General features: G+C 37.4%; 1 protein-coding gene and 1 long non-coding RNA gene across 2 annotated transcripts in view; one reads left to right on the top strand and one right to left on the bottom strand.

Annotated features, from left to right (window-relative positions):
• The window catches only part of nrp1b (neuropilin 1b), a 35,727-nt gene extending 16,460 nt beyond the window's left edge, over nucleotides 1-19,267 (top strand). The window contains exons 6-17 of the mRNA XM_048163373.1: nucleotides 1,584-1,747; nucleotides 9,161-9,316; nucleotides 10,886-11,030; nucleotides 11,377-11,708; nucleotides 12,305-12,449; nucleotides 12,593-12,757; nucleotides 13,551-13,595; nucleotides 14,782-14,928; nucleotides 15,046-15,374; nucleotides 15,452-15,548; nucleotides 16,854-16,898; nucleotides 18,107-19,267. Of these exons, the coding sequence (XP_048019330.1) occupies nucleotides 1,584-1,747; nucleotides 9,161-9,316; nucleotides 10,886-11,030; nucleotides 11,377-11,708; nucleotides 12,305-12,449; nucleotides 12,593-12,757; nucleotides 13,551-13,595; nucleotides 14,782-14,928; nucleotides 15,046-15,374; nucleotides 15,452-15,548; nucleotides 16,854-16,898; nucleotides 18,107-18,375 (2,039 nt within the window). The 3' untranslated portion in view covers nucleotides 18,376-19,267. The remainder of the gene's footprint in view (nucleotides 1-1,583; nucleotides 1,748-9,160; nucleotides 9,317-10,885; nucleotides 11,031-11,376; nucleotides 11,709-12,304; nucleotides 12,450-12,592; nucleotides 12,758-13,550; nucleotides 13,596-14,781; nucleotides 14,929-15,045; nucleotides 15,375-15,451; nucleotides 15,549-16,853; nucleotides 16,899-18,106) is intronic.
• On the bottom strand, nucleotides 1,591-23,481 carry LOC125250688. Its single transcript, XR_007180838.1, has 4 exons — nucleotides 23,421-23,481; nucleotides 22,738-23,060; nucleotides 11,262-11,591; nucleotides 1,591-1,727 (listed from the first exon to the last, which is right to left on the bottom strand). It is a non-coding gene; the product is annotated as an uncharacterized LOC125250688 (long non-coding RNA).
• Nucleotides 23,482-24,765: the final 1,284 nt, after the last annotated feature.

Here is a 24,765-nt window from a genome sequence, read left to right on the forward strand (position 1 = left end):
ATATAGTTTATATTTGAAGAATTATATACTAGATTTTCACTTTTTACTAATCTACTTCATCACATTTTCTTAAATAATGTTTTGATGAATAAATCATAATTTGCATCAAGAATGTTTCAATATAGTCATTATTTCAGTTTTCTCAGTCAATCAATAAATGTTTTCTGCAATCATTTGCTAAATATAACGCCCAGTGGGGCTGCATTTCCCAAAAGGTGGCAATGGTTTTTACAATCTACAGTCTACTTTTGGGAAACACAGCCCAGATTTGTCTTCATCTTTAAGGCCCGTTCACATCAAGAATGATAACTATATTAGCCTCCACACCAGCAGACAATATCATTCTGTTTATTATAATCACGCACTGCAGTAATGTCATCTGCCTCTTTAAATGCTCAAGCTCTTTAAAGCAGGATGGATTCTGATTGGCTGTCAATGTTTCATTCATCAGCTGGAAAAATGATTCCAACAGTATAGTTTCTCTGTGCAGAGAAAACATCTCTTCTCTGATGATAATGTGTTTACTGGCGTGAGGGCAGGGCAACCTGTCAAAATGAAGGCCCGTCCTACATTTTTTCTTGTTCGAGAAGCTGATTCACTCGAATATATGTCACAATAGGGAAGAAAAAATCTCAACTTCCATATCATGCCAATTATAAAAGGAAAATGAAATTTAAACTGATTTCATTTCAAATTAAAATAATTGTGGGAAATGTAGCTGGAAGTTAATTTGCATTTATTACCTTGACATATTGTGTAAAAGCGCATGCCCAGATTATGTTGCAGAAACTAACTGGCTTCAAAAATGGTGTGAGAAACCAGGGTTTTTTTTTAGAACCAGAGTCTCTCTTAGAACTCTTTTATTTCAAATAACATGAAATTGATAGAATTAAGTAACACATTTTATACATGCAATTTTTTATTTAAATCAGTGTTTATATGGTTTCATATTTGTCTGCAGTCAATGTAAAGATGAGAATGAAATGAGAACTGCTGATATTTCTCTCGCTCTCAGAGTCAGCTCACTCAATCTGGAGCTTTTATTAAACCCATCTATCATGTTTTCAGAGAGTCACACACTAACTGAGACTGTTAGCAATAATGTGGCAATAATGTGCTTGATGGCACTGAAGAAACACCCATGATCCTTTGAGACCTGAACCCAGCTAATATTCACTTCACAATGTGTGTATGTGTGTGCTTTCAGTTCAGTGTAATAAAGTGCAAAGAGGTTGTCCGTTTATAATTCATCATCATCTCACGGCCACACAGGGCAGGAGGGTCACATGGGTCACTACATCTGAGGCCAAACATGAAAGGCTAATATTAACTTCCTGTGGTTCCTCTTTCTTTTTTTTCTCTCTCTCACACACAAAGACATAGACAGATATTTACTAAACCTAAACCTGCAGTGTCATATTTTGGGGGAGAAAAAAAAAAAATCATGATTTACAATTTTGTCAGATAGTGAGAACCACTTCAAATGTACTCAATTTAATGATAGTGCCATGCATGCTGTTTATTACTGCAAAAACATGACACTGCTGCTCACAATACATCTGTATGTATGTGTGTGTGTGTAGGTGAGTGCATGTCTCCTTTAGGGATGGAAAGCGGTGAAATCACAGAAGACATGATAACTGCGTCATCACAGTATAATCCCAGCTGGTCTCCACTGCGCTCCAGACTGCATTACCCCGACAACGGCTGGACGCCATCAGAGGATTCTGCTCGGGAGTGGATACAGGTACAAACACACACACATTCTATAAATTTATAGAGAAATACTGTTTCATACTGTTACACATGGAAAGCCACACATGTACACTCGGATGTGGACATAGACAAAATATTTCAAAATAATTGAAATGTTATATAAGAGGGTGAAAACAGTGCTTGCCGGTCTTAAGTGTGTACTTGTGTTTGACCTTAAAGAGTTTACTTTGGATCAAGGGGAGAGTGCACCTCCCAAAAAAACATGCTGTTTATTTTTGGCTTTGTACACAGTAGACAGCCTTATGAAATGGAGAGAGGGAGAGATTGAATAGAGACATGTCGCAGGCCAGACTCGAACCTCCATCTCTAATTCCAAATACAAACTGGATATTAAATCAAAGTCAACACTCAGTATTAATGAAAATTAATATGTTAAAAAGTTTGGGGTTGGTACAGTTTTGTAATGTTTTTGAAATAAGTCTTTTATGCTCAACCAGGCTGAATTTATTTGATTAAAAATACAAAAAAATACAGTAATATTGTGAAATATTATTACAAAGTTAAATAACTGTTTTCTATGTGAATATATTTTAAAATGTAATTTATTCCTGTGATGCAAAGCTGAATTTTCAGCATCATTACTCCAGTGTTCAGTGTCACATGATCCTTCAGAAATCATTCTATTATGCTGATTTGGTGCTCAAGAAGCATTTCTTCTTATTATCAATGTTGAAAACAGCTGTGCTGCTTAATATTTCTGGACACGTGATACATTTTATTCAGGATTTTTTTTGATGAATAGAAAGTTTATAAGAACAGCATTTATTTGAAATAGAAATATTTGATATCATTATAAATGTCTTTAGTTTCTCATTACTGTGACTTTTGATCAATCTAATGTGCCCTTGCTGAATAAAAGTAGCAATTTCTTAAAAAAAAAATCTTATTTAACCCAGACTTTTGAACGGTAGCGTATTAATATCAATATAATATTAATATTGATTTAATATCCTTTATCTTTCTTTGATTTAATATCCAATCTGTAGACATTTATGTAATAGATCTAAGATCTGCATTACCACTTAAGCTGGACACACTCATACACACACAAAGGGTAAGGCTTTTCCTGCCTCTTTGTTTCTGCAATGAATTTGATTGACACTGCTTCATTCTCACAGCAGTACACTCAGGAAGGGTTTCCTCTCTGAAAGAGGACATTTATGGAGTGCTTGCACTGACAGTAGGCCAACGTTTCTGATGTTACCAGGAAAACAGAATCACATCTGGATAACACATTTCATTCTGACACAGACAGACAAAGAGAGAAAGAGCCCATTTCTGAACAAGAGGTTCAAGCACAGATTTCTTTTTAGCAGCCAGTGCACTAGTATTTAAAGCGCATTGCTTTGCTTTTGAACATGAGTGTAAGATTTTGACCTTTAAGTATTTGGAGTTATATGTGTGATATTTACGGCTATAATTACATTTATATAATAATTTAAGATATTTACGGCACAATATGTAAGATTTTTGGATTAAAATATCTAAAAAAAACACTAGAACAATGTTACATTTTTGTTGACTTGTGTACTTACATTATCCCAGATGTTTCCAAGAATGTTTAAATCCAGAGAAATAAGCAATTTTAACCAGGACACGGACTATGTCTGTGCGTCGCTTAGCAATGACATCATACCTGAGATACCCTCGATTTCCGGTTTAAATTTGTAGAAACCATGGAAACATCAAAGACGCTTTAATATATTATGTTTTATTAGACAGAGGAACAACTGTTTGGATACATTTATAGACAGAAAACGAATCATGTTATATAGCTCAACACGTTCAGTCTTATTGTTTGAATCTCGTTCTCTTGATTTACCGCGATTACCATGCTTTACTATGACTAATATCAATCTAGCTTACTGCAGTGTGCAACAAGGGTCTCATAGCAGCCGCTGAGCGAATGCTCAGAGTAACGTTATAACATAATAACACATGCAAATATATCTAATATGTTAAAACAGCGCTGCATTACCCCACATATGATTAACCGGAAGAAGTGGAAGCGGCGACTGCGGCATAATAAAAGTCCCTCTGCTCTCGAGCCATGTGTCGTGCTCGTCTCTCATTAGCAATCGCTTCAGTGGCCTCGTTCAGCTCCCCATAGCACTCGGCCCTGCTCTGCTTCATACTACAATAATGTTAATGGTTGTTAATAATCTCATCCATGAACATGATTTCTGCCCGCATCCCATCGGATTCTTTAGCGGCGAAAAATTACATATTGTGCCTTTAAGTGTCCATAAGTGAAATTTTATTACAATTTAAAATACCTGTTTTCTATTTTAATATATATTTTAAAAGTAATTTATTTGTGTGATTGCAAAGCTGAATTTTCAGCATCATCACTCCAGTCTTCAGTGTCACATGATCCTTCAGAAATCATTCTAATATGCTGATTTGCTGCTCCAGAAACATTTTTTTATTATTTTTAATGTTGAAAACAGATGCTGCTTAATATTTTTCTGGAAACCCTGATACGTTTTTTCAGGATTCTTTGATGAATTGAAAGTTCAAAAGAACAGCATTTATTTGAAATAGAAAGTTTTTATAACATTATAATATTTCTTTTTGGTGACTTTTGAGTAATTTTATCTAAATATTAATTTTCCTTAACAAAATCTTACTGACCCCAAACTTTTGAACAAAGTTACGTAGTGTATACAAAAAAATGTAGCGCACATAATGAAAACATTTTTGTTCTTTTCGGAGCTTACAGCCATTGGTGCCTTCATTTTAAAGTGCCCCTGTGACAACAAGCTTGGACCCCCTTGTGGCCCCCCTAAATGTGGATTGTGAAATAATCGAAATTATGAAAGACCGGTGTATCGATAAGCTCTGACGTTAACGGTTCTGCTATCGGTACTGGAGAAATTATGAAGAAAATACACGTTCATTTATTATTGCATAGACATTATCTTGCAAATTCTATCTCGCCAGAGTCGCCAGCTGAGTCTGTATGCAATAATATTAGGACATTTGTCTATGATGCATTTTTGCTTTCGCAATCCAGAAGAGAGATCGCGCTCACGCAGAGGAGCTACAGCGCGTGCAGCCGCTCACATGAAAGCCCTGTTTAAGGGTGACGATGGAGGAGTTGTACATGTTGTAAGCAAACACGTCTGCTTACACTTTAGGCCTGTGATATTAAGCTAATTTTATTTTTTATTTTGGCTTCCAAGGATCAGACAGAAGATATCTGAGGTAAAACTATTAAAAACTAGTTTCGTCTAGCACACCTTCATTCACAGCTGTGCGCGTTCGTTCCTCCTAAACTCAAACTTAACGTCATAATCGGTGATTGTTGTAAAATACAGTCTTTACTGTTGCTAAATTGCAGTAAACGTTTGATAATTATTATCAACGGTTTAAAACGTTGAAAGCACAATAATCCGCACAAGAGACGCTGTTCCTCAGGCTGAATTGTGTGCGCGCGCTCCAAAACGGATCGCAAATCGACAAACAAATTACATGTTGGGCTTCCGGGGCACGTCCAAGCGATCAAATACACACAAAAATGTGTTAAAATGACTGGATTGGTGCGTGTTTAACTACTTAAACGCAGTTTATATCGTAAGTGTACATGAACAGCTGGGAGAAAATCCGATGTGTGTTAATATCTATTGTCTTAAAGTGACAGCAGTCACCTTCTGACGATTGTGCCATCATTGTTAATCAAACAACAAAATGCAATGAGAAAATCACTTACAGCTCTTCATCTGAATATAGTTAGCTTTAATAGGCATTAATCTATTAATTTATAGTGTGAAAACCATGCAGTGTTATTTTACATTTGGTTACTTTACTTCGATTTATTTATAGGCTAGGCCTATATTAATTACCTGAACACATGAACAAATGAAAGCACTTTATTTCATTTGTATCTTTGTTTTGTTGTATTTGTCAGTTTGTTTTACTTTGTTTCTTTGTTCATGTTCTTACTGTATCTTAAATAAAAGACCAAAAATGCCAAACACTATATAATATAAATGGTGAGTTGGTGAGTAGACAATGGGCAGAATTTTTATGTTTGGGTAAACTATACTGTTAACCTTACCACTCAGCTGGGAGTCATAAGAATGGTGAATTGCTGTTGGAGTCATTACCCAAGCACAACGGTTGAGTGAATTGAGCTAAAACTGCCATGGCAAATGGGGTGTTTGCATGTCTGGCAAGCAACGTCAAAGCTTTTTTCAGAGATGGCTGCTCCATTTTCACTTAGATGGCCTCTTTCTTTCTTCTCACAAACCATCTGTCTTCCCTGTCCAACGTCTTCATATTCTTGCCTTTGAACAAGTGATCCTTGTCCTGGGGCACATTTGAATCAAACTATGTCTTGTCTTTTGGTCTCAGCCTGGAAACTATCCCAAGAAAGCAAAGCGACATGAGGGTCAGTTGAGTGCCGGCTTCCTTTTTCCTTATTCCTCTTCCCTTTCCTGTTTAAATTCTTTACTTCTGTCTCACACACATGCACCCATCAATATCCTGTTTTCTACAAAAAGTGTCCATGTTTGTCGTAGATCCTGGCATTTGAGGGGCTCTGCTTCTGTCCTTCCATTGTTCCCTCGTTAAAGGTTGTTAACACTTGTTACAGCTTGTTAGCGGTGGCTGGCTCCAGTTGGCAGCTCGAATGCTTCTGATACGGCACAATATTGAAAAGCAATTAGCCTCATAATACCTTCCTGTTCAGAGAGAGAGAGAACGAGAGAGAGAGAGAGAGAGAGAAAGGGATGGCAGCATCTGCTCACTGAGACTTGGGTAGAAATCAGTGGGAGAGAGATGTGAACTTTTGTGCCAGGAATGCTTCTATTGAGCCAAACTCTCTCAATAGGCTATTTATGCACACTTCTGTTGCGTCAGTTGAGTTTAATTTATCTCAAGAGTCACGCACACACTTGAGAGACAGACAGTAACTGACATGCTAGATTTAATACAGGAATTGCTCCACAACAACATGATTTGTCATCCTGGCCCAGAGCATGTGTCGACATTTCTGGACCTGTGACCACGTTTTAGTGTTATGTGAATAATTATTACTGTAAGGTTATTGAAAAGGACAATAAACACTTAGAACAGACTTCTTGTAATTGTTGAGGAGGGAAAGAAATGGAGATTCTCAGAACCTGAAACACAATATAAGGCCGTGATAGATGCTTCTAAAATTATGAGTGTGTGCTTGGTTTCATTGGACAGTTATTGTTCTTTTAAGTGTTTCAGATTATGACAGAGGACTGTGTTTGAGTGCCAATATGGAAGTAAGTGGCAAACGTTATGTTTTACACACTAGATATGAGATTAGAAAGTTCAGTTTGGTCATTTTGTGGCACATAATCTGATGATCTAAGCTTTTTGTATGACAAGATATATACACTGATCAGGCATAACATTATGACGACTGACATGAGAAGTGAATAACACTGATTATCTCTTCATCACAGCACCTGTTAGTGGGTGGGATATATTAAGCAGCAAGTGAACATTTTGTCCTCAATGTTGATGTGTTAGAAGGAGGAAAAATGGGCAAGTGTAAGGATTTGAGCGAGTTTGACAAGGGCCAAATTGTGATGGCTAGATGACTGGGTCAGAGCATCTCCAAAACTGCAGCTCTTGTGGGGTGTTTGCGGTCTGCAGTGGTCAGTATCTATCAAAAGTGGTCCAAGGAAGGAATAGTGGTGAACCGGCGGCAGGGTCATGGGCGGCCAAGGCTGATTGATTGAAGGCTGGCCCGTGTGGTCCGATCCAGCAGATGAGCTACTGCTAAAATTGCTCAAGAAGTTAATGCTGGTTCTGATAGAAAAGTGTCAGAATACACAGTGCATCGCAGTTTGTTGCGTATGGGGCTGCATAGCCGCAGACCGGTCAGGGTGCCCATGCTGTCCACCGCCGAAAGCACCAACAGTGGGCATGTGAGCATCAGAACTGGACCACAGAGCAATGGAAGAAGGTGGCCTGGTCTGATGAATCACGTTTTTTTTACATCACGTGGATGGCCGGGTGCGTCGCTTACCTGGGGAACACACGGCACCAGGATGCACTATGGGAAGAATAGGAGTCCATGCCTCGACGGGTCAGGGCTGTTTTGGCAGCAAAAGGGGGACCAACACAATATTAGGAAGGTGGTCATAATGTTATGCCTGATTGGTGCATATATAATAGCTAAAATAAAAAATATCAAATAAATTAAAAAGAGAATGGTTTAATTTGAACAAGCGGCTGCCAAGTCTTGTCAAACTGTCTAAATTTGATAATTGTGTCTAATATGTTCAAGGTGTAGTTGAAGTCATAGTTTTAGTGGGAACCTCATATTTCTTCCAGCAGTTTTTTGGCTGCAATTAAACCATTTTCACAAAGCTTGTACTGTACTTTATTTACTGTGTGAATGTGAGTGTACTGGTTATATTTCAGTGTGTATTCAGGCTTCAGGCCATGCCCACTACATTATGAGGACATGCCAATGTCCTTGTAGTTCAAAATGAAAAAAACAAACTGAATGATTTTGTATTAAAAATGTAAAAATGCATAATGTTTTCTGTGATGGGTAGGTTTATGGTTAGGGGTTAGAAAATGTCATTAGCTCAGTATAATCGAACAATCATGCCATAATTACCGTAATAATGAGATTTAAACTTAAAAAATGGTCACATCCTCATAGACCTTGTAATTACAACTACAACTAAGCTGGAAATTTTCAGAGAACTCCTGTTTGTATCACGTAACTGCTGTACCACCTGACCGCTGCAGATTAATTTTAGACGTTGATAGAAATGCATAGCTCAGAGTAGAATGTCACGTGTTGTCATCTCGAATTTACAGTAATTATGACATGGCTTGAACACAGCATAAAAACCATTACGCATATGGAATGTCCTCATAGTGATAGGAGTACCTACGTGTGTGTGTGTGTGTGTGTGTGTGTGTACGTGCGTACGTGCAATCTGACTCAACATGATGTTCCTGGATCAAAATGTGTTTGTTGATACTAGAACAAAATTCCCATCACTTTTTCATAGCTTTAACCCTAAACATACCCTCCAAAAGCAGAGGGAATCACAGCTTTAAGCCTAAAATCCTGATTGTTTGGGATTTTCAGAACATTGTTCAATGAGCAACAAGGACGTTGATCCAGGAACATGTCCTACATTGGTAAACCATGTTAAGCCTTTCTGTCCAGACACTGCATTGCACTGCTGCTATGCAGTGAACATCATAGATCATACTAATGGTCTTGTGAATCAGTACAGTATGTCTGACTGTGATTAACTAGCAGTTACATGACAACTGCTCCAATACAGAGTCCAAAACAACACATTCCCACACATATATCAACACTCACCAGAGAGTAACAAGCTCTTTTCTTATAATCTCTTTCTGTCTCTTGCAGGTGGACTTGGGTTTCCTGCGGTACGTGACGGCCATAGGAACACAAGGTGCCATATCAAAGGAAACAAAAAAATCATACTACGTCAAAACATACAAGATCAGTGTGAGCTCAAACGGAGAGGACTGGATAACCCTAAAAGACAAAACCAAACAGATTGTGAGTATTTATTTATTTATTGTGCTTTGTTTTTGTTTGTTTGTTTTTTTAAAGAAATGTATAATTTTAATTCGGTAGGTTGATGCATTGATCAAAAATGAAGGCATTTATAATGTTACAGTAGATTTCTATGCCAAATAAATGTAAATTCAAATAAATGTTACGGTTTCTACAAAAATATTACGCAACATTGATAATAATAAGATATGTTTTTGAGCACCAAATTAGCATATTAAAATGATTTTTGAAGGATCATGTGACACTGAAGACTGGAGTGATGATGCTAAAAATGCAGCTTTGTCATCACAGGAATAAATTATATTTTATAATATATTGAAACAGATATTTTAAGTTGTAATAATATTTCACAACATTGCTGTTTTTACTGTATTTTTTATTAAAAAAAACCTGCAGCCTTAAGGCCTGTACACACCGGGATGAATATCGCACTCGTTTATCGCCTGCATTTTTCGAGATGTTTTTTGTGTTCATACCCAAGCGATTTTCACTGCCGATGCGCATAGTGAATGTGCAAATTCACTCCCTGACAGTATGTGGCGCTTGTGCTTAACGGTAGTGCAAATAAACATTTATGATATTAATAAAGTTAAAGATAAAAATGCAGATATAAAATGCAGATATATATATATATGACATGAGAGATGGTAGTCAGAAACGGTAATGCAAATAAGTCACAATGAAAGTATATATAGTGCAAGTGAACGGTAGTGCAAATAAACATATTTATGAAATAGACATTCTCAACTATATTTTTTGAATGTAAAAGAAAAAAAACAAACAGTAAAAATACAGAAATAATACACATCTATTGGTGTGGCCAAGAAGTGGCAGAGCACCCATAGCTCCCTAGTTCACTAGTCAGGGCACTGATCAGGGAGTCGGCCACATTCATTTACACGGTATACTGATGCACGATTTAGGAAGCTAGGGAGCTGATTGAGACGCAGGGATAGTTTGTAGGCGTTTTCCTCATCTACTTACTTCGACGTCTTGGCATCAATGTGTGCTCGGCAAGACCGTTTTGTGCTTGAGTGCCACCAAGTCGTGTTTTACTGTAACTTCAGCAGCTCCAGGCACGTGAACAAAAGCGCCACTCTCATTGGTCGGCCAGTTTTTAATGCGGCGCGTCAAACCAAAAAAACGAACACGAAGCGTTTTTTAAAAAATGACGCTTTTACGAGGTCACGTAGTCACGTTAGTCACGAGGCGTTAAACGTCGGCGATATTCACGTGCGATATTCGTCCCGGTGTGTACAGGCCTTTAGTGAGCAGAAGATATTTTTTATATAGTTTTTAATATATTTTTTATTTACCTGCGTTTTATTTGATTTGGTTAAATATTGTCATATTTTGTATTTTGTTTTATTGTTTTTATTTTATATGTATTATCGCTTTTATTACTATTACTTTTACATTTTTCTATCTTTGTTATGTTGATTGATGGTTTGGCAATATTGTGTGTAAAACGGTTTGAAATTGAACATTGGTTAAGAAAAGCATAGGAAAAAGAGAAGAAAGTGATACATGTGTCATCTCTCTTTTTCACAGGTGTTCAATGGAAATCAAAATCCCACAGATGAGGTACGCGCCAGGCTGCCCAAGCCCACTCTCACCCGTTACCTGCGGATACGACCTCTGACCTGGGAACAGGGCATCTGCATGCGTTTCGAAGTGTACGGCTGTAAAATATCAGGTATCCTGTCTCACACACACACACACTCATAGTAGAGATTTTTTTTGTTGTGAGTTTCAGCCATAACGTCACTATGAAATCCCAGCAGTGGTTTACAGCACTGAGTCACGTATAATTCCCCCAAATTCGCTCACTCCATATGTGATCATTAGAGAATGACTCCCCTCCTTGTTCACTGACATCAAAAGGTGCCACCTGCATGTGTGTGTGTTTATTTTAATAAATCCTCACCATTTCTGACTGGTAGAGTCAGACAAGAAGTAGCCTGTATGTCTGTTTCCTGTGGTTCAGAATATTGTTGCTTCTTTCATGAAGGTAGCTCACATTCTCTCTCTCCTTCTCTCAGACGCTCCATGCTCCAGTATGTTAGGGATGGTTTCGGGTCAGATTTCGGATTCTCAGATCTCAGTATGGCCGTCGGCAGAGAGGGGCTGGCTCCCTGAACAGGCCCGGCTGCTGACCGGCCGAACGGGCTGGGTGGTCGCTCACCCGCAGGGTCTCGTGAAGAACCAATCGCTGGAGATAGATCTGGGGGCCCAGCGGATCGTAACAGGTCTCATTCTGCAGGGAGGGAAATACAGAGACGTGAATATTTTCATCAAACGCTTCAGAGTTACATACAGCACGAATGGAACGGACTGGAGTCACATACTGGAAGAGAACAGCAACAAAGTGAAGGTATTGCATGTGTAAAGGCCTTTTCACACCAAGAATGATAACTATAAAGATAAGCATATTGGCATCCACACTTACAGACTATAATGTTCGGTTTATTATAAGCGCACACTGCAGCTGTCATCTGCCACTTAACTCTTTATAATCTCGCCGTAAAATCTCGTCAATGGCGGTGAAGCATTTTCTCATAAAAGACGAGATAACTTGTCAATGGCCGGAAAAGAGTTAAAATGCTCCAGCTCTTAAAGCCGCATTGATTCTGATTGGCTGTCAATGTTTTTATCAGTCATGGTTCTGAAAGTGATGACAATAATACAATAATGACACAAAGCAATGATATCGTTGTAAAGTATTTAAAGCGTCAGGCAATATTTCTGCAGCGCGTGCTTATCGCTAACATCAGATGTGGAAACATCAGATATAGTTTATCATTTAGCTATCTTTTTAGTTACCGTTCTTGGTGTGACTAGACCTTTCTCATCCTTGGTGTGAACGGCCCTTTAGAGCAAGAAAAAATGTAATTTTTCTTTTTCTTTCATTCATTTAACCGGACAGACACAAAACTATAAACTAAAAAATAAATTTTTTCACCCATCCAGGTGTTTATGGGAAATCTGAACCATGACACACCAGAAGTACGTACTTTTGATCCAGTGCTGATGCGTTTTCTGCGCATCTACCCTGAGCGTGGCTCTCTTGACGGCATAGGGTTAAGGCTGGAGGTTTTAGGGTGTGACCCGCAAGGTGAGTGACAGCCAAACTAACCAGTCCTCAGGAGCAATCCAGTCCTCAGGCTCTCTAATCCATATTAGAAATGATTTTCAAATGGTGTAGAATTTGTAAACGCTTCATTTACCTCAAATTAATTGCTTGTCTAAACTTTTCAGAGCCCACAACACCTCTTCCCCTCACCACCACCATGGAAACTACAGTAGCCACAGTCACTAGCGCTCCAGGGAATATTCCAACAACCACCATTATTCCGACTGTGGAGGGTTGTGATGAATACGGCAACTGCCATAGCGAATCAGTGACAGACTACGACACAACAGGTTAGATACACATACTTTTCACTCATGTTTTTATATCATTAACATCTATCATTTTTATATCTAGCTAATTATGTTGGCTAAACCATAACACTACCCATGAGTCCTGTGAGAAACCTATTTTTAGATTTTAATTAAGACATTATTTACTCTCCTTATAATGCTGTTTTCATAATAGGGACTGTTAATAGGTCCCAATAATGTTGGTAATGTCAGGTTTTACTATCACTGTGGGACATTTAGTTCCCCACACAGACAGCAAAACCTCACATACACAAACATCCACACAGAGACAGACTATGACCCAAAAGGTTACAAACACAAACACCCACACTGTGAAACACACCAACAAAGAGCCAGCAGATTACATACGCTTAGCAAAAGAGTAACATGCCATGAACCTTAGGTTACACAAAAACAAACACAAGGATACACAAATACACGTTTAACATTTAAAACACACAGCGGAACAAAGACAGTGGATCTCATTCACTAATAACTGCATTGTATTTATACGCACAGGAGAACTTACACACATGATTTCTCTTAACCTCGTTCTAATGTTAATGAATTTGGAGTATTCTAAATAAGTGACTTCTTGCTTGAAGTTAGTCATTTGCATAAAACACCCCCAAACCATCTCCATAAGGGCTTTCCGCACAACCGAGACCCAGTGATTCAACAGTAAACAAATACATAAACTCACAGATCATACAAATGGAATTAAACAAGTCTCTAGTTCCTTAACTCTTTAGCTTTGACTTTGACAGCACCTTCTGTCATTTGTTTTCCACAGAAACTGCAGTAGCGGAGCCATTTTTGGACATGGAAGCAGTACCTGGTGAGAAACTACACGTCATTTGAACTGTTATAATGTTTATTTTAGTTATCTTACTAGCATAGCACACAGATTAGCCCAATTAGCCCGATAGCTTAGCTTTAACACTACACGTTTGCACTTACCCTACATGTATTGACAATTATTATTATTATTATTATCAAGTAAAAGAAATTACATTATGTCCAATTAGTTTTATTATGCACTATAGAGTCAGCAATTATATACACATTTTAATGTAATTTGTATATACTTTGTAGCCTATAACTATTAACTGATGGTTGTTGGAGGCCTGATTTCAAGGGAGGACCTGATTTTTCAGCATATTGTAATAATTTGGGGGGGTTTTCCATGCTGAGCACAGAACAAAATCTCTACTGCCCTCAAGTGTTGTGCTGCATAATTACATGAAATAATCTGCAGCTGTTGAATTTCTGAATTTTGTGAATTATGTATACTGAGTTTCAAAAACACTGATGGCAGATAATTCTTACTGTAACCTTCAGGACGACTAAATTATGACACTTTAAATGCATTCATGTAAATAGCGTGAATGCATGCATGGTTTCTATAAACTAGATCATGAGGGTCATTTTGTCTGATTTTAAGCATAAACATATAGCAATAGATTTTGTTTTATTTATTTATTCTTTTAAAAAATTGCTATATATATATATATATATATATATATATATATATATATATATATATATATATATATATATATATATATATATATATATAGCAATTTTTTAAAATATTTTGCTTAATTGTTAAGGTAGCTAACATGCATGTGATGGGAACATTTCCTAAAAACTACCTTTCTATATAAGATCATGAGATTTACTGCAGTCAGAGTCACGGGAGAATGTGATATCTAGATGCAGTGCTGTGCTGTTGCCCACTGGTTTTTGGTGATTTAGCAGATTTTACAATAGGAAGTAGAGGAACTAATGACACTTCACTCCGCTCTGGGGTTTAAGCCCATATAACCTTTTGAATACCTGCCCAAAAGCAAAAAGTCAAAGCTTTGCTAATAAGCTACTGCCAGCCCATAAAGCATAGAGTGTGTTTAGTACCATACTGCTTTGACTAAATTACCAAAACAGTTTAAAGTGGGTTGAGTGGAAAGCAAAATCAGTACAGAGGACTATAAGATTGATTCAGTGTTGTTTGTGCTTTTGTTTAGAATACATCTGGTTTGCCTGTGACTTTGGCTGGGCTGATAACCCCTCCTACTGCGGGTGGAGTCAAGACAGTGGTGAAGGAGCCGAATGGCATATAAACAACAACAGCAAATACGCTGATCACAAACTGCCTAATCTGGACCACACAGGTGAGAGATGGCTTGAATTTAGATTAATAAATTCCTAATTGCAAAAGATTATTTTGTTGCGATTGCAGGAAAAGAGACTGATTGAACAAACAGATGCACTCCTCTTCTCTGTTTCAGGGATGCCTAACAACTTCATTTACGCAGCTTCTAACAGAAATGCACGGACTGAAATCGAAGCAAAGGCCGAAATGGAAACAGATGAAGAGCTGGCGAGAAAAGGACGGGTGGCGAGGCTAGCCAGTTTGCCGGTCACCGCCCCAGATTCAGACCTGTGCATGTCTTTCTGGTACCACTTCACTGAGAAACACACAGGAACTCTGAACATCAAACAGAAGATCGAGGTGGAGGAGAGCGAGGAGAATCTGATCCGCTCTGTGAGCGGCCAGTTGAAAAGCAGATGGAGGGAAGGAAGAGTTGTGATTCCCAGTGCCGACACACCTTTTCAGGTACTGATGCCCACTTTATGAGTCGAACATCATAATTATAACATAATACTAACTCTCTTTCTATGTTTGCATGGTAGGTGATCATCGAGGCCCAAGTGGATCCTACAGAATCTGGTTTCATCTCACTGGATGATATAAAGATACTGAATGAAGTGAATCCTGAAGAGTGCAAGGGTATGTTAAGCCATGCCCCTTCTGTTTAAGTCCCTCCCCTTTCTGTTTGGCCACTCACTTTTTAGTGACCTTAAAGGATTAGTTCACTTTCAAATTAAAATTTCCTGATAATTTACTCACCCCCATGTCATCCAAGATGTTCATGTCTTTGCAGCTTCAAAGCGTTCTACACGATCCCAGACGAGGAATAAGAGTCTTATCTAGAGAAACCATCGCTCATTTTCCAAAAAAAAAATTAAAATTATATACATTTTAACCATAAATGCTCATCTTGAACTAGCTCTCTTCTTCTTCTTCTCTATTAGAATCTCTATTCAAAGTTTTAACTAATTGTTATATACTTGCACTAGCATATTGTATATGACAATTTAGTTCAAACTTTGACCTGTGGAGGGCAGTAATACACTTAGCAGTGTCTACACTGCCGGAATTCTAATAGAGAAGAAGAAGACGAGAGCTAGGTCAAGATGAGCATTTATGGTTAAAATGTATAAAACTTAAAAAAAAATTTAGAAAATGAGTGATGGTTTCTCTAGAAAAGACCCTTATTTCTCTTCTGGGATCACGTAGAATGCTTTGAAGCTGCACTGAAACTGTAATTTTGACCTTCAACCGTTTGGAGGCCATTGAAGTCCACTATATGGAGAAAAATCCTGAAATGTTTTCATCAAAAACCTTCATTTCTTTTTGACTGAAGAAAGAAAGACATGAACATCTTGGATGACATGGGGGTGAGTAAATTATCAGGAAATTTTAATTTGAAAGTGAACTAATCCTTTTAAGGTATAGTCCATCCAAAAATTAAAAATTCTGTCATCGTTTACTCATCTTCATGGTGTACTAAACCTGTATGCATATCTTTCTTCTGCGGAACACAAAAGAAGATATTTTAAAGAATGTTGGTAACCAAACTATTTTAGTTTCCACTGACTTCAGTTGCATTCAATGGGAACCAAAGCTGTTTGTCTACCAACATTCTTCAGAATATATTCTTTTATTTTCCACAGAGGAAAGAATGTCATACAGGTTTGTAATGGCATGTCGGAGAGTAAAACATGGCAAATCTTCATTTTTTCATTCTTTATGTCCATATGTATTAATTTTCTTCATAGGCATTTTACAAGAAATTCTAATTAAGCATTCTTACCCTTGAACCAAACCAATCAGCTCCAAGATGAATCGCAACTTTTTAACATTTATATGCTGAAAATATCTAAAGATTCTGAATGAGACTTTTTACTTTCAGATTAATCGTTAAAATCTATACAAAGTTCATCTTCTTGATTGAGTGCGTTTGTGTTTCAGACCCAGAGAATACAGAAGATGATGAAGATGAAGTTGATGAGATCGGTAAGACCCACATTTTATTAGAAAAGCATTGAAATAAAACCCAATTTCATTAATTATTTTTATGCTCTACACTGCATAAATAAATAAATAAATAAATAGATAAATAAATAGATAGATAGATAGATAGATAGATAGATAGATAGATTGATTGATTTGTCTTAATTTTGATTAAAAATATGTTGAGTTACAAGCAAACTTGTTGAAGATATTAAGCCAATAGCAAATAGTTTTGTTTTAAGCATAAACATCCCTAAAATTTGTTTTACTGATACATATTTAAACCTTAATTGCTAATGGCATAAGAAAAACAATAATTCAAGATTCTCTAAAAAAAAGTTTTTTTTAAATATTTTGCTTCTCAATTACATGATCTTGTTTCAAGGTTGTTTAGATATTTTTGCTGAAAACAAGACAAAAATACTCATAAATCAAGGGGTTATTTATTTATTTATTTTGCAAGTTTTGAAATTGTCCTTGGCATTCTGCAATCAAATATTTTGGTATAATGACCTCTAAACTCTAAACTGTGCAAAAGTTTTTTTTTTTGTTTGTTTTGTTTTTCCAGCTTTGTTGTTTTAGTAATGTTTTAATGACCATCAATATTTATTTTTCAATTTCTTTATTACGATACAAACAGAAACTACAGAAAATAAAGGAAATAGTGTAAAAACAATTCTGAACAAAATTGTTTCTTAAAGCAAAAATCAGTATTTAGTGTGACCTCCTGGACTTCTTCCATTTTCTCAAAAAAGAAACTCTTGTGAAACTTCTCATCAGATTTTGAAAGTTTTCTTGGCCTTCTAGTCCTTTTCCGTTCCCTTTAGGTTTAAGAGAGCCAGGTTATTGCTCAAGTGTAAGGGGAGGTCAATAAATAATTTAGCCTTTAGCCTATAAAAGCTGTTTTTTCTGCTTTGTTCAGTTTTTTAATACTGCATACAACTTTACTGTATTTTCTGTTTATATTCTAATAAAGAGACAATTATATAATTATAATTATATAAGGTCCTTATATCATGTTTAAATAACATCTAATGGTGACCTAACACTTTTGGACAGTACTGTATATAATTCCAGTCCTACCATTATTTTGCCATAATGACCAGCTGACTGTAAATAATCTTTTTTTTAATATAATAGAGCTTGTTTATCTATGCAGGTTTGACCCTCACAATCTCTCTGCTTCTGTCTGTCTGTCTCTCTCTCTTTAGTGAACTGTGAGGGGTCTGACAACACCCTGTGGAGTTTTGGACGCGGCTCTATGCTGAAGAGTTTAGACCCCATCTTGATCACCATCATCGTGATGAGCGCCGTGGGAGTCCTGCTGGGCGCCGTGTGCGGGGTGCTGTTCTACTGCGCCTGCGCTCACACTACAAACAGGAACCTCTCTGCTCTGGAGAACTACAACTTTGAGCTGGTGGATGGAGTCAAACTAAAGAAAGAAAAACTAAGTGCACAGAAATCTTACACAGAGGCATGAGGAATGTTGGACGAACACAGGAAACATTTGCCGGACAATGTTGGAGGAACTTTTTTAGAACGTTGTTGCGACGTTTCTCAAGGTCGAGACTGAGCGTTATTCTCAGGACGTGCAGGACGAGGGACTGGCCTCTGGCGCCTTGTATAGATTGTACAGCCAGACGATGATTGTCTACTTATTTGTACATTTGTTGCTGGTGATGAGACCAAGACAAAACTATGTATCCTCTCACACAGTTGGATATTTTTTTCTACAAACCCCTTTTTTTTAGAGCTGTATACAACTGGGTTTTCAGTGTTTATTGTGCTTGTTTATGTTTGGAGACGTGTTTGTTCAGTTGGTAACTCACACTTCATTCCAATGGTGCCTTTAAATGTGTTTTTGTTGCCTTTTCACACATGGATTCCTGCCCTTACACAGACAGTCACACAAACTGTTCACAGACACAGGCCAATACAGGTCAGAGGTCAAGGTTTAAATACTAGTGCTGCAGTGACGACGTGTTTTCATAAGCCAAAACTCTGAGACAAGTTTCATCGTCCTGAAGTCAATCGCTGCACCCGAAATTGAATACTTTCCTACTATATAGTATGCGAAAAACAGTACGCCAACAGAGTAGTATGTGCAAATTCATAGTATTTGAAAAACAGTAGGCGAAAAGTACCCAGATGAGATTCTGAAGCGTGCTTTCGATGGACACTTTACTATCCCATGAGGCCACAGGAGGGGATTTATGAATGGAAGTGAAGCGACGCAACCGACGCTAGTAGGTCACATGATAAAGACAACATGGCAGATGTACACTGCCCTCCAAAAGTTTGGAAACGCCCTAGAAAAGTGGGGTTTTGGACAATATTGGCATGAATCCTTTTTAATTTGTGATCATTTTGCACTGATAAGGGACAACACAAACTACGAAAACATATTTTTATTACATAAACAGCTTATACATAGAAAAAAACTTACATTTTCGATTAATCAAAATATCCACCATTAGCAGCTATCTGACCTAAACTGGGTTCTATTTGGTTCATTGTATTCTAAACTTAATTGGCAATCAATTGTTGAAGCTATTAAGGTGTGCTGACCCAAAAATCTTTTACAAACCTGGGCCAAGTTTAAACCAGTAACCAGGCATCACAGCTGGCAAAGGGGCATGTCTGACTTTGATATGTATATATTGCCATTATTATGTAATCAAAATGAAAATTATTATTGCTGGTCTTCAGTGATAATGTCAAGTTACTGCAATGTATTTGCATCACAAAAAAGTGATAAAGATTTATGCTGATATCGTCCAAAACCACACTTTGCCAGGGGTGTTTTCAAACTTTTGGAGGGCAATGTACTACGTCCAAATTTCATTCATACTACATTTTCATACTATACAGAACATGCTTTTTTAAACGGTCGTAAAGTAAGTTCAAATTCAAATGCATACACGAATACATGATTTTGGATGCAGCTAATGTTTTTTTTTTTTAATGTTTTTTAGGTTAAATGCTTCAAATAAGGTCTGTGGTTATCACGTTTTATTCTATGACATAAAATACATCAGTCTTGAAAAAAGTGGTTGCTAAAAAATTGGCTAAATAGGACTACAGTGGTTGTCGGGGACATAAAACTTCATCGTACCGAACAGGAAAACTTCCCTACTAATAGTTTACATAGTCTCTGTGTGTTTATAATCATGCTCTTGCAAACTATTCGAACTTAAACTTTCAGGGGAAATGTTTTTTTAAAAAAAGTCTGAAAGAGTAGTGATGGGGACATTCGTTTATGCTTAGCTTTTTACTTTTGTATTTAGGCTTCAAAATTCATAAAATTTGTGTTCATTTGTGAACAATATGATGAAAAAAACGTGCAAGAATCATAAACTTTTGTTGGTCACAGAGCTTATTTTCTATAATAGTGCAAAAGCCAATGGAAAACCCTGTTGAGTTTTTGACGAGGGAACTAGGGTGATGCTAACTTCCAGGTTGGCCTAAAAATACATCATCACTGCAGCAATCTCAACACGACGTACACATGATGTCTATCTCAATGTTAAGTAGCTAGAAAGAGATTTTATCACTTTATTTGGTCCATCCTCACTCTATATATTGTAAAACAACAGGCCTGATGACATTTCTTGGGTCGGAATAGTAATATGGAAATTTTTTATTTCTTTCAGCTGCACATATATATGTCTGTAAACTTGTGTTGGCATGGTATCAAGTGACATCATATTTCAGAATGACATCACAATGTCTGTGGACCATCTGTGAAAATAGAGTCTCCTAGACTGGACCCCTCCTGATCAGGAGACGCTCACTCTGGGAACGTCTGGGAATGGAAGCGGAGACAAAGCAAATGAAGCATCTAAGAGCGCTAATGTAGAAGCATCTCCCTAAGGAAATTAATTACATTTGAAGGATGCGACAGGCACAAACTGATCCGTGCTCTCAAGCATTGGCAGGACAAGAAAGATGAGATGACTCAAGTGCTGACAAAGGCATCTTGGTCTTTTTCACACACAGTGCAGAAATGTGCTTCGTTTTCAGCAGCTTGAAGGAGGTGCCAGAAACTTTTCTCCCACTCAAATGAACCAACGTATGTCATTTTGCACTGAGAATTATATTTAATGAAAGATTTAGATAGAAATAAAAGTGTTAACTACTTTAAATTGTAAGAGAGATCCAACTGTCAGTGTAACAGCTCACTTTTTTAATGCTATTTAAAATGAATATTTTTCTTAATTGTAATAGTTGTTTTTGTGTCCTGAGGAACTGAAGTGACACTCAACTGGCTTTTCGTCACAGACTATCACGAAAAAAAAAAAAACTCAATTTCACTTGAAGTTTAGATGTTATGAAGTCCAATCTGTCTGGTGGCTCTTTGTATTAACAGTTCTGTGATCAACAGAAAAAGAAGAAAAAAAAAAAAAGACTGTCCCATCTGCATCAACTAATTCAATTTTCAGATTTATTCAGATTTATGGATTTCTCAATGACAACAACATTCCAAAGAGCGAAGTTAATAAAGTTTTTATAAAGATTTTGTTTGAAATAACTGTCTTCATATTGGGAAACTATATGAATTCATGCATAAACAGTTTTTTGATGGCATCTTTATTTGTTTTCTAAGCAAATAGTTCAAAAATCGTGGCTACATAGAAGCAACACTAAAATTATATACAAGATTTTAAACGGGCACAATGTCGTCAATACTGGGTAAATTATTGCAATAAGAACCTGCTGTTCATTGAGAAAATCTCTTCTAAATCTTTCACAGCATATCTGTTTTAATGTAACTCTTAAGTATGCCAGTGTGTTTTAATTGTGTTCACATTATAAGAACTATTGAATAATTAATTAATGCTGGAATTGTAGTTTGGAGAGCTGAATACAAAATACACATTTGCTTGTTTCTGCTCATCTGCCATTAGATGGCGCTGCTCTATAAGTTCAACTGGGCTGTTGTTCTTTATTGTTGACACTAGAGGGCCATATAATCTCCATTTCCGAAACTGAACGCCCCTCCCAGATGCAAGTTAAGTCTACAAGTTTAAGTTTTATCAGTAGCCCCTCACTGCAGAACACATGAGATCCACGGGGCGGAGACGGGTAGGAAATGGGTAATGTAAAGTGGGAGGAGTTGGATCCAGATCCAGGGGGTGGAGATGGGTAGGTTTAGGGATGTGTCTAATGTTCTAGATCCAACCCCGCCCCCTTGATCTCGTGTTCTGCAGTGAGGACCATGTTTGCATGTTAGTTCACTACTGAGAATATGTGACCGCTGTGACACTTCCTCAGAGATGCTGCCACAGATAACCCCCACAAATCATCACCGGACCTGTGATGAGGTTACTTATTTAGCCTAGAGACTTCTCTATTTCTATTTAAAAATGATATTTAAAATGAATATAATAATAATAATACTCAGAAAACAGTACCCACACATGCAGCACAATTCCTCAAACTGTTACTGGTATAATATTATCATGTGTGATGAATTATAAGGTCTTTCTGAATGTATAGGCCTAAGTGCTTAAATAGGTAGTAATCAGCTGAGATCAGCTACATTGAGTGAGCACTGGGATATGATCTCATTCCAGTTAACCTTCATCTTTGTCCTTCTGTAAACACTGACTCATATGGTTGACATATTTCTTTCTGCAAACAGTCAAACCCTTTGTAGGCCTACACCAGTGGTGTAGCCTTAGTCTACGTGATACGCATGTAGCCTATATGCTGTAAAAGCGTGAGGATACGTAACCACAATCACAATAAGCTTTGTGGTGTGTTGCTTTTGACATGAAACAAAGTCTCATATTTTAAATTCTGCCCATTTTACTTTGAAAAAAAAAACAAAAAAACATACCGTTTTGGTGCTCTTTAATGTGGCGTGACAAATTGCTGCAGTTCAAGAGAAGCGGCAGCGTGAACTGATCCTCTCCTCCGCTTTAATACCAGTTACAGCGCGAAATAAACATGAATGAACATCTCCACCATCATGTCTATCCATAGAATGACTGTCATCTCTCCTTTCCTGTCCTCTCCTCTCCCAACCCTTCTTATTATTTCCCTCTCTTTCCCCCTCTCCCTCTTTCTCAGGAATGTCCTAAATGTGAACTGCTGCTCAACATCAAGCCAGATGAAGTCCAGTCATTCCACAGCTATTTTTAGAGTAAATCTGCAACCTCCCTGTGAAACATGAAACACACACACACACACACACACACACACACACACACACACACATCATTTTACGCCATATCTGTTTACATAAAGGAGTCCCAGCTAGTAGGCTATGTTGTATGTGGAGGATGCTGCAGGTAGTGGATCATTTATAGCCTTTTCTCACAGCAGCTGCAATATTAAACTTATCATTTTGATGGCGGATTGTATGTTATGACAAATTAACATTAAAGATTAGACTGTAGAGAAATTTGAATCTACAGGTAAGGCTAATAGTCACTAAATACACAGTCATGCAATGCTGATGTTGTTAACATTAAAGGGATAGTTCACCCAAAAATGAAAATTTGATGTTTATCTGCTTACCCCCAGTGCATCCAAGATGTAGGTGACATTTTTTCTTCAGTCGATCACAAATTATGATTTTTAACTGCAACCGCTGCCCTCTGTCATTCAAATAATGGCGGTTGATGGGAACTTCATCTATAAGAGTGAATAAACCTTGCTTAGACAAATCCAAATGAAACCTTGCGGCTCGTGACGACACATTAATGTCCTAAGACACGAAACGATCGGTTTGTGAGAGAAACCGAAAAGTATTTATATCATTTTTTACCTCTAATACACCACTATGTCCAACTCCGTTCATGACTCCTTTAGTGATGTCTGATCGCGCTCTGACAGCGGCAGTGATGTCTGACACTCATTGAAGTATATGCGCGAGACATCACTGCCGTTGACAGAGCGCGATCAGACATCACTAAAGGAGTCATGAATGGAGTTGGACATAGTGGTGTATTAGAGGTAAAAAATGATATAAATACTTTTCGGTTTCTCTCACAAACCGATCGTTTCAGTGTCCCGTGAATGTGTCTGTGAAGTTTCAGCTCAAAATACCCCATAGATTTTTTTAAATTAATTTTTTTAACTGCCTATTTTGGGGCATCATTAACTATGCACCGATTCAGGCTGCGGCCCCTTTAAATCACACGCTCCCTGCCCCCTCTGAGCTGTCAGCTATAATACAGTGCATTTACAAAGTTCACACAGCTAATGTAACCCTCAAATGGATCTTCACAAGATGTTCGTCATGGATGCTGCACGCATACATCGATTCCTGTGAGTATAGTATTTATTTGGATGTTTACAATTGATTCTGAATGAGTTTGATAGTAGCTAGGCTGCAGCTAACGAGCTAAAGCTAACATTACACACTGTTGGAGAGATTTATAAAGAATGAAGATGTGTTTATGAATTATACAGACTGCAAGTGTTTAAAAATGAAAATAGCGACGGCTCTCTTGTCTCCGTGAATACAGTAATAAACGATGGTAACTTTAACCACATTTAACAGTACATTAGCAACATGCTAACGAAACATTTAGAAAGACAATTTACAAATATCACTAAAAATATCATGTAATCATGGATCATGTCAGTTATTATTGCTCCATCTGCCATTTTTCACTGTTGTCCTTGCTTGCTAACCTAGTCTGATGATTCAGCTGTGCACATCCAGATGTCCTGTCCTTGTCTAATGCTTTGAACATGGGCTGGCATATGCAAATATTGGGGGCATACACCCCGACTGTTACGTAACAGTCGGTGTTATGTTGAGATTCGCCTGTTCTTCGGAGGTCTTTTAAACAAATGAGATTTATATAAGAAGGAGGAAACAATGGAGTTTGAGACTCACTGTATGTCATTTCCA

This window comes from Megalobrama amblycephala, linkage group LG17 (genome assembly GCF_018812025.1).
Source record: "Megalobrama amblycephala isolate DHTTF-2021 linkage group LG17, ASM1881202v1, whole genome shotgun sequence".
Lineage (NCBI taxonomy): Eukaryota > Metazoa > Chordata > Actinopteri > Cypriniformes > Xenocyprididae > Megalobrama > Megalobrama amblycephala.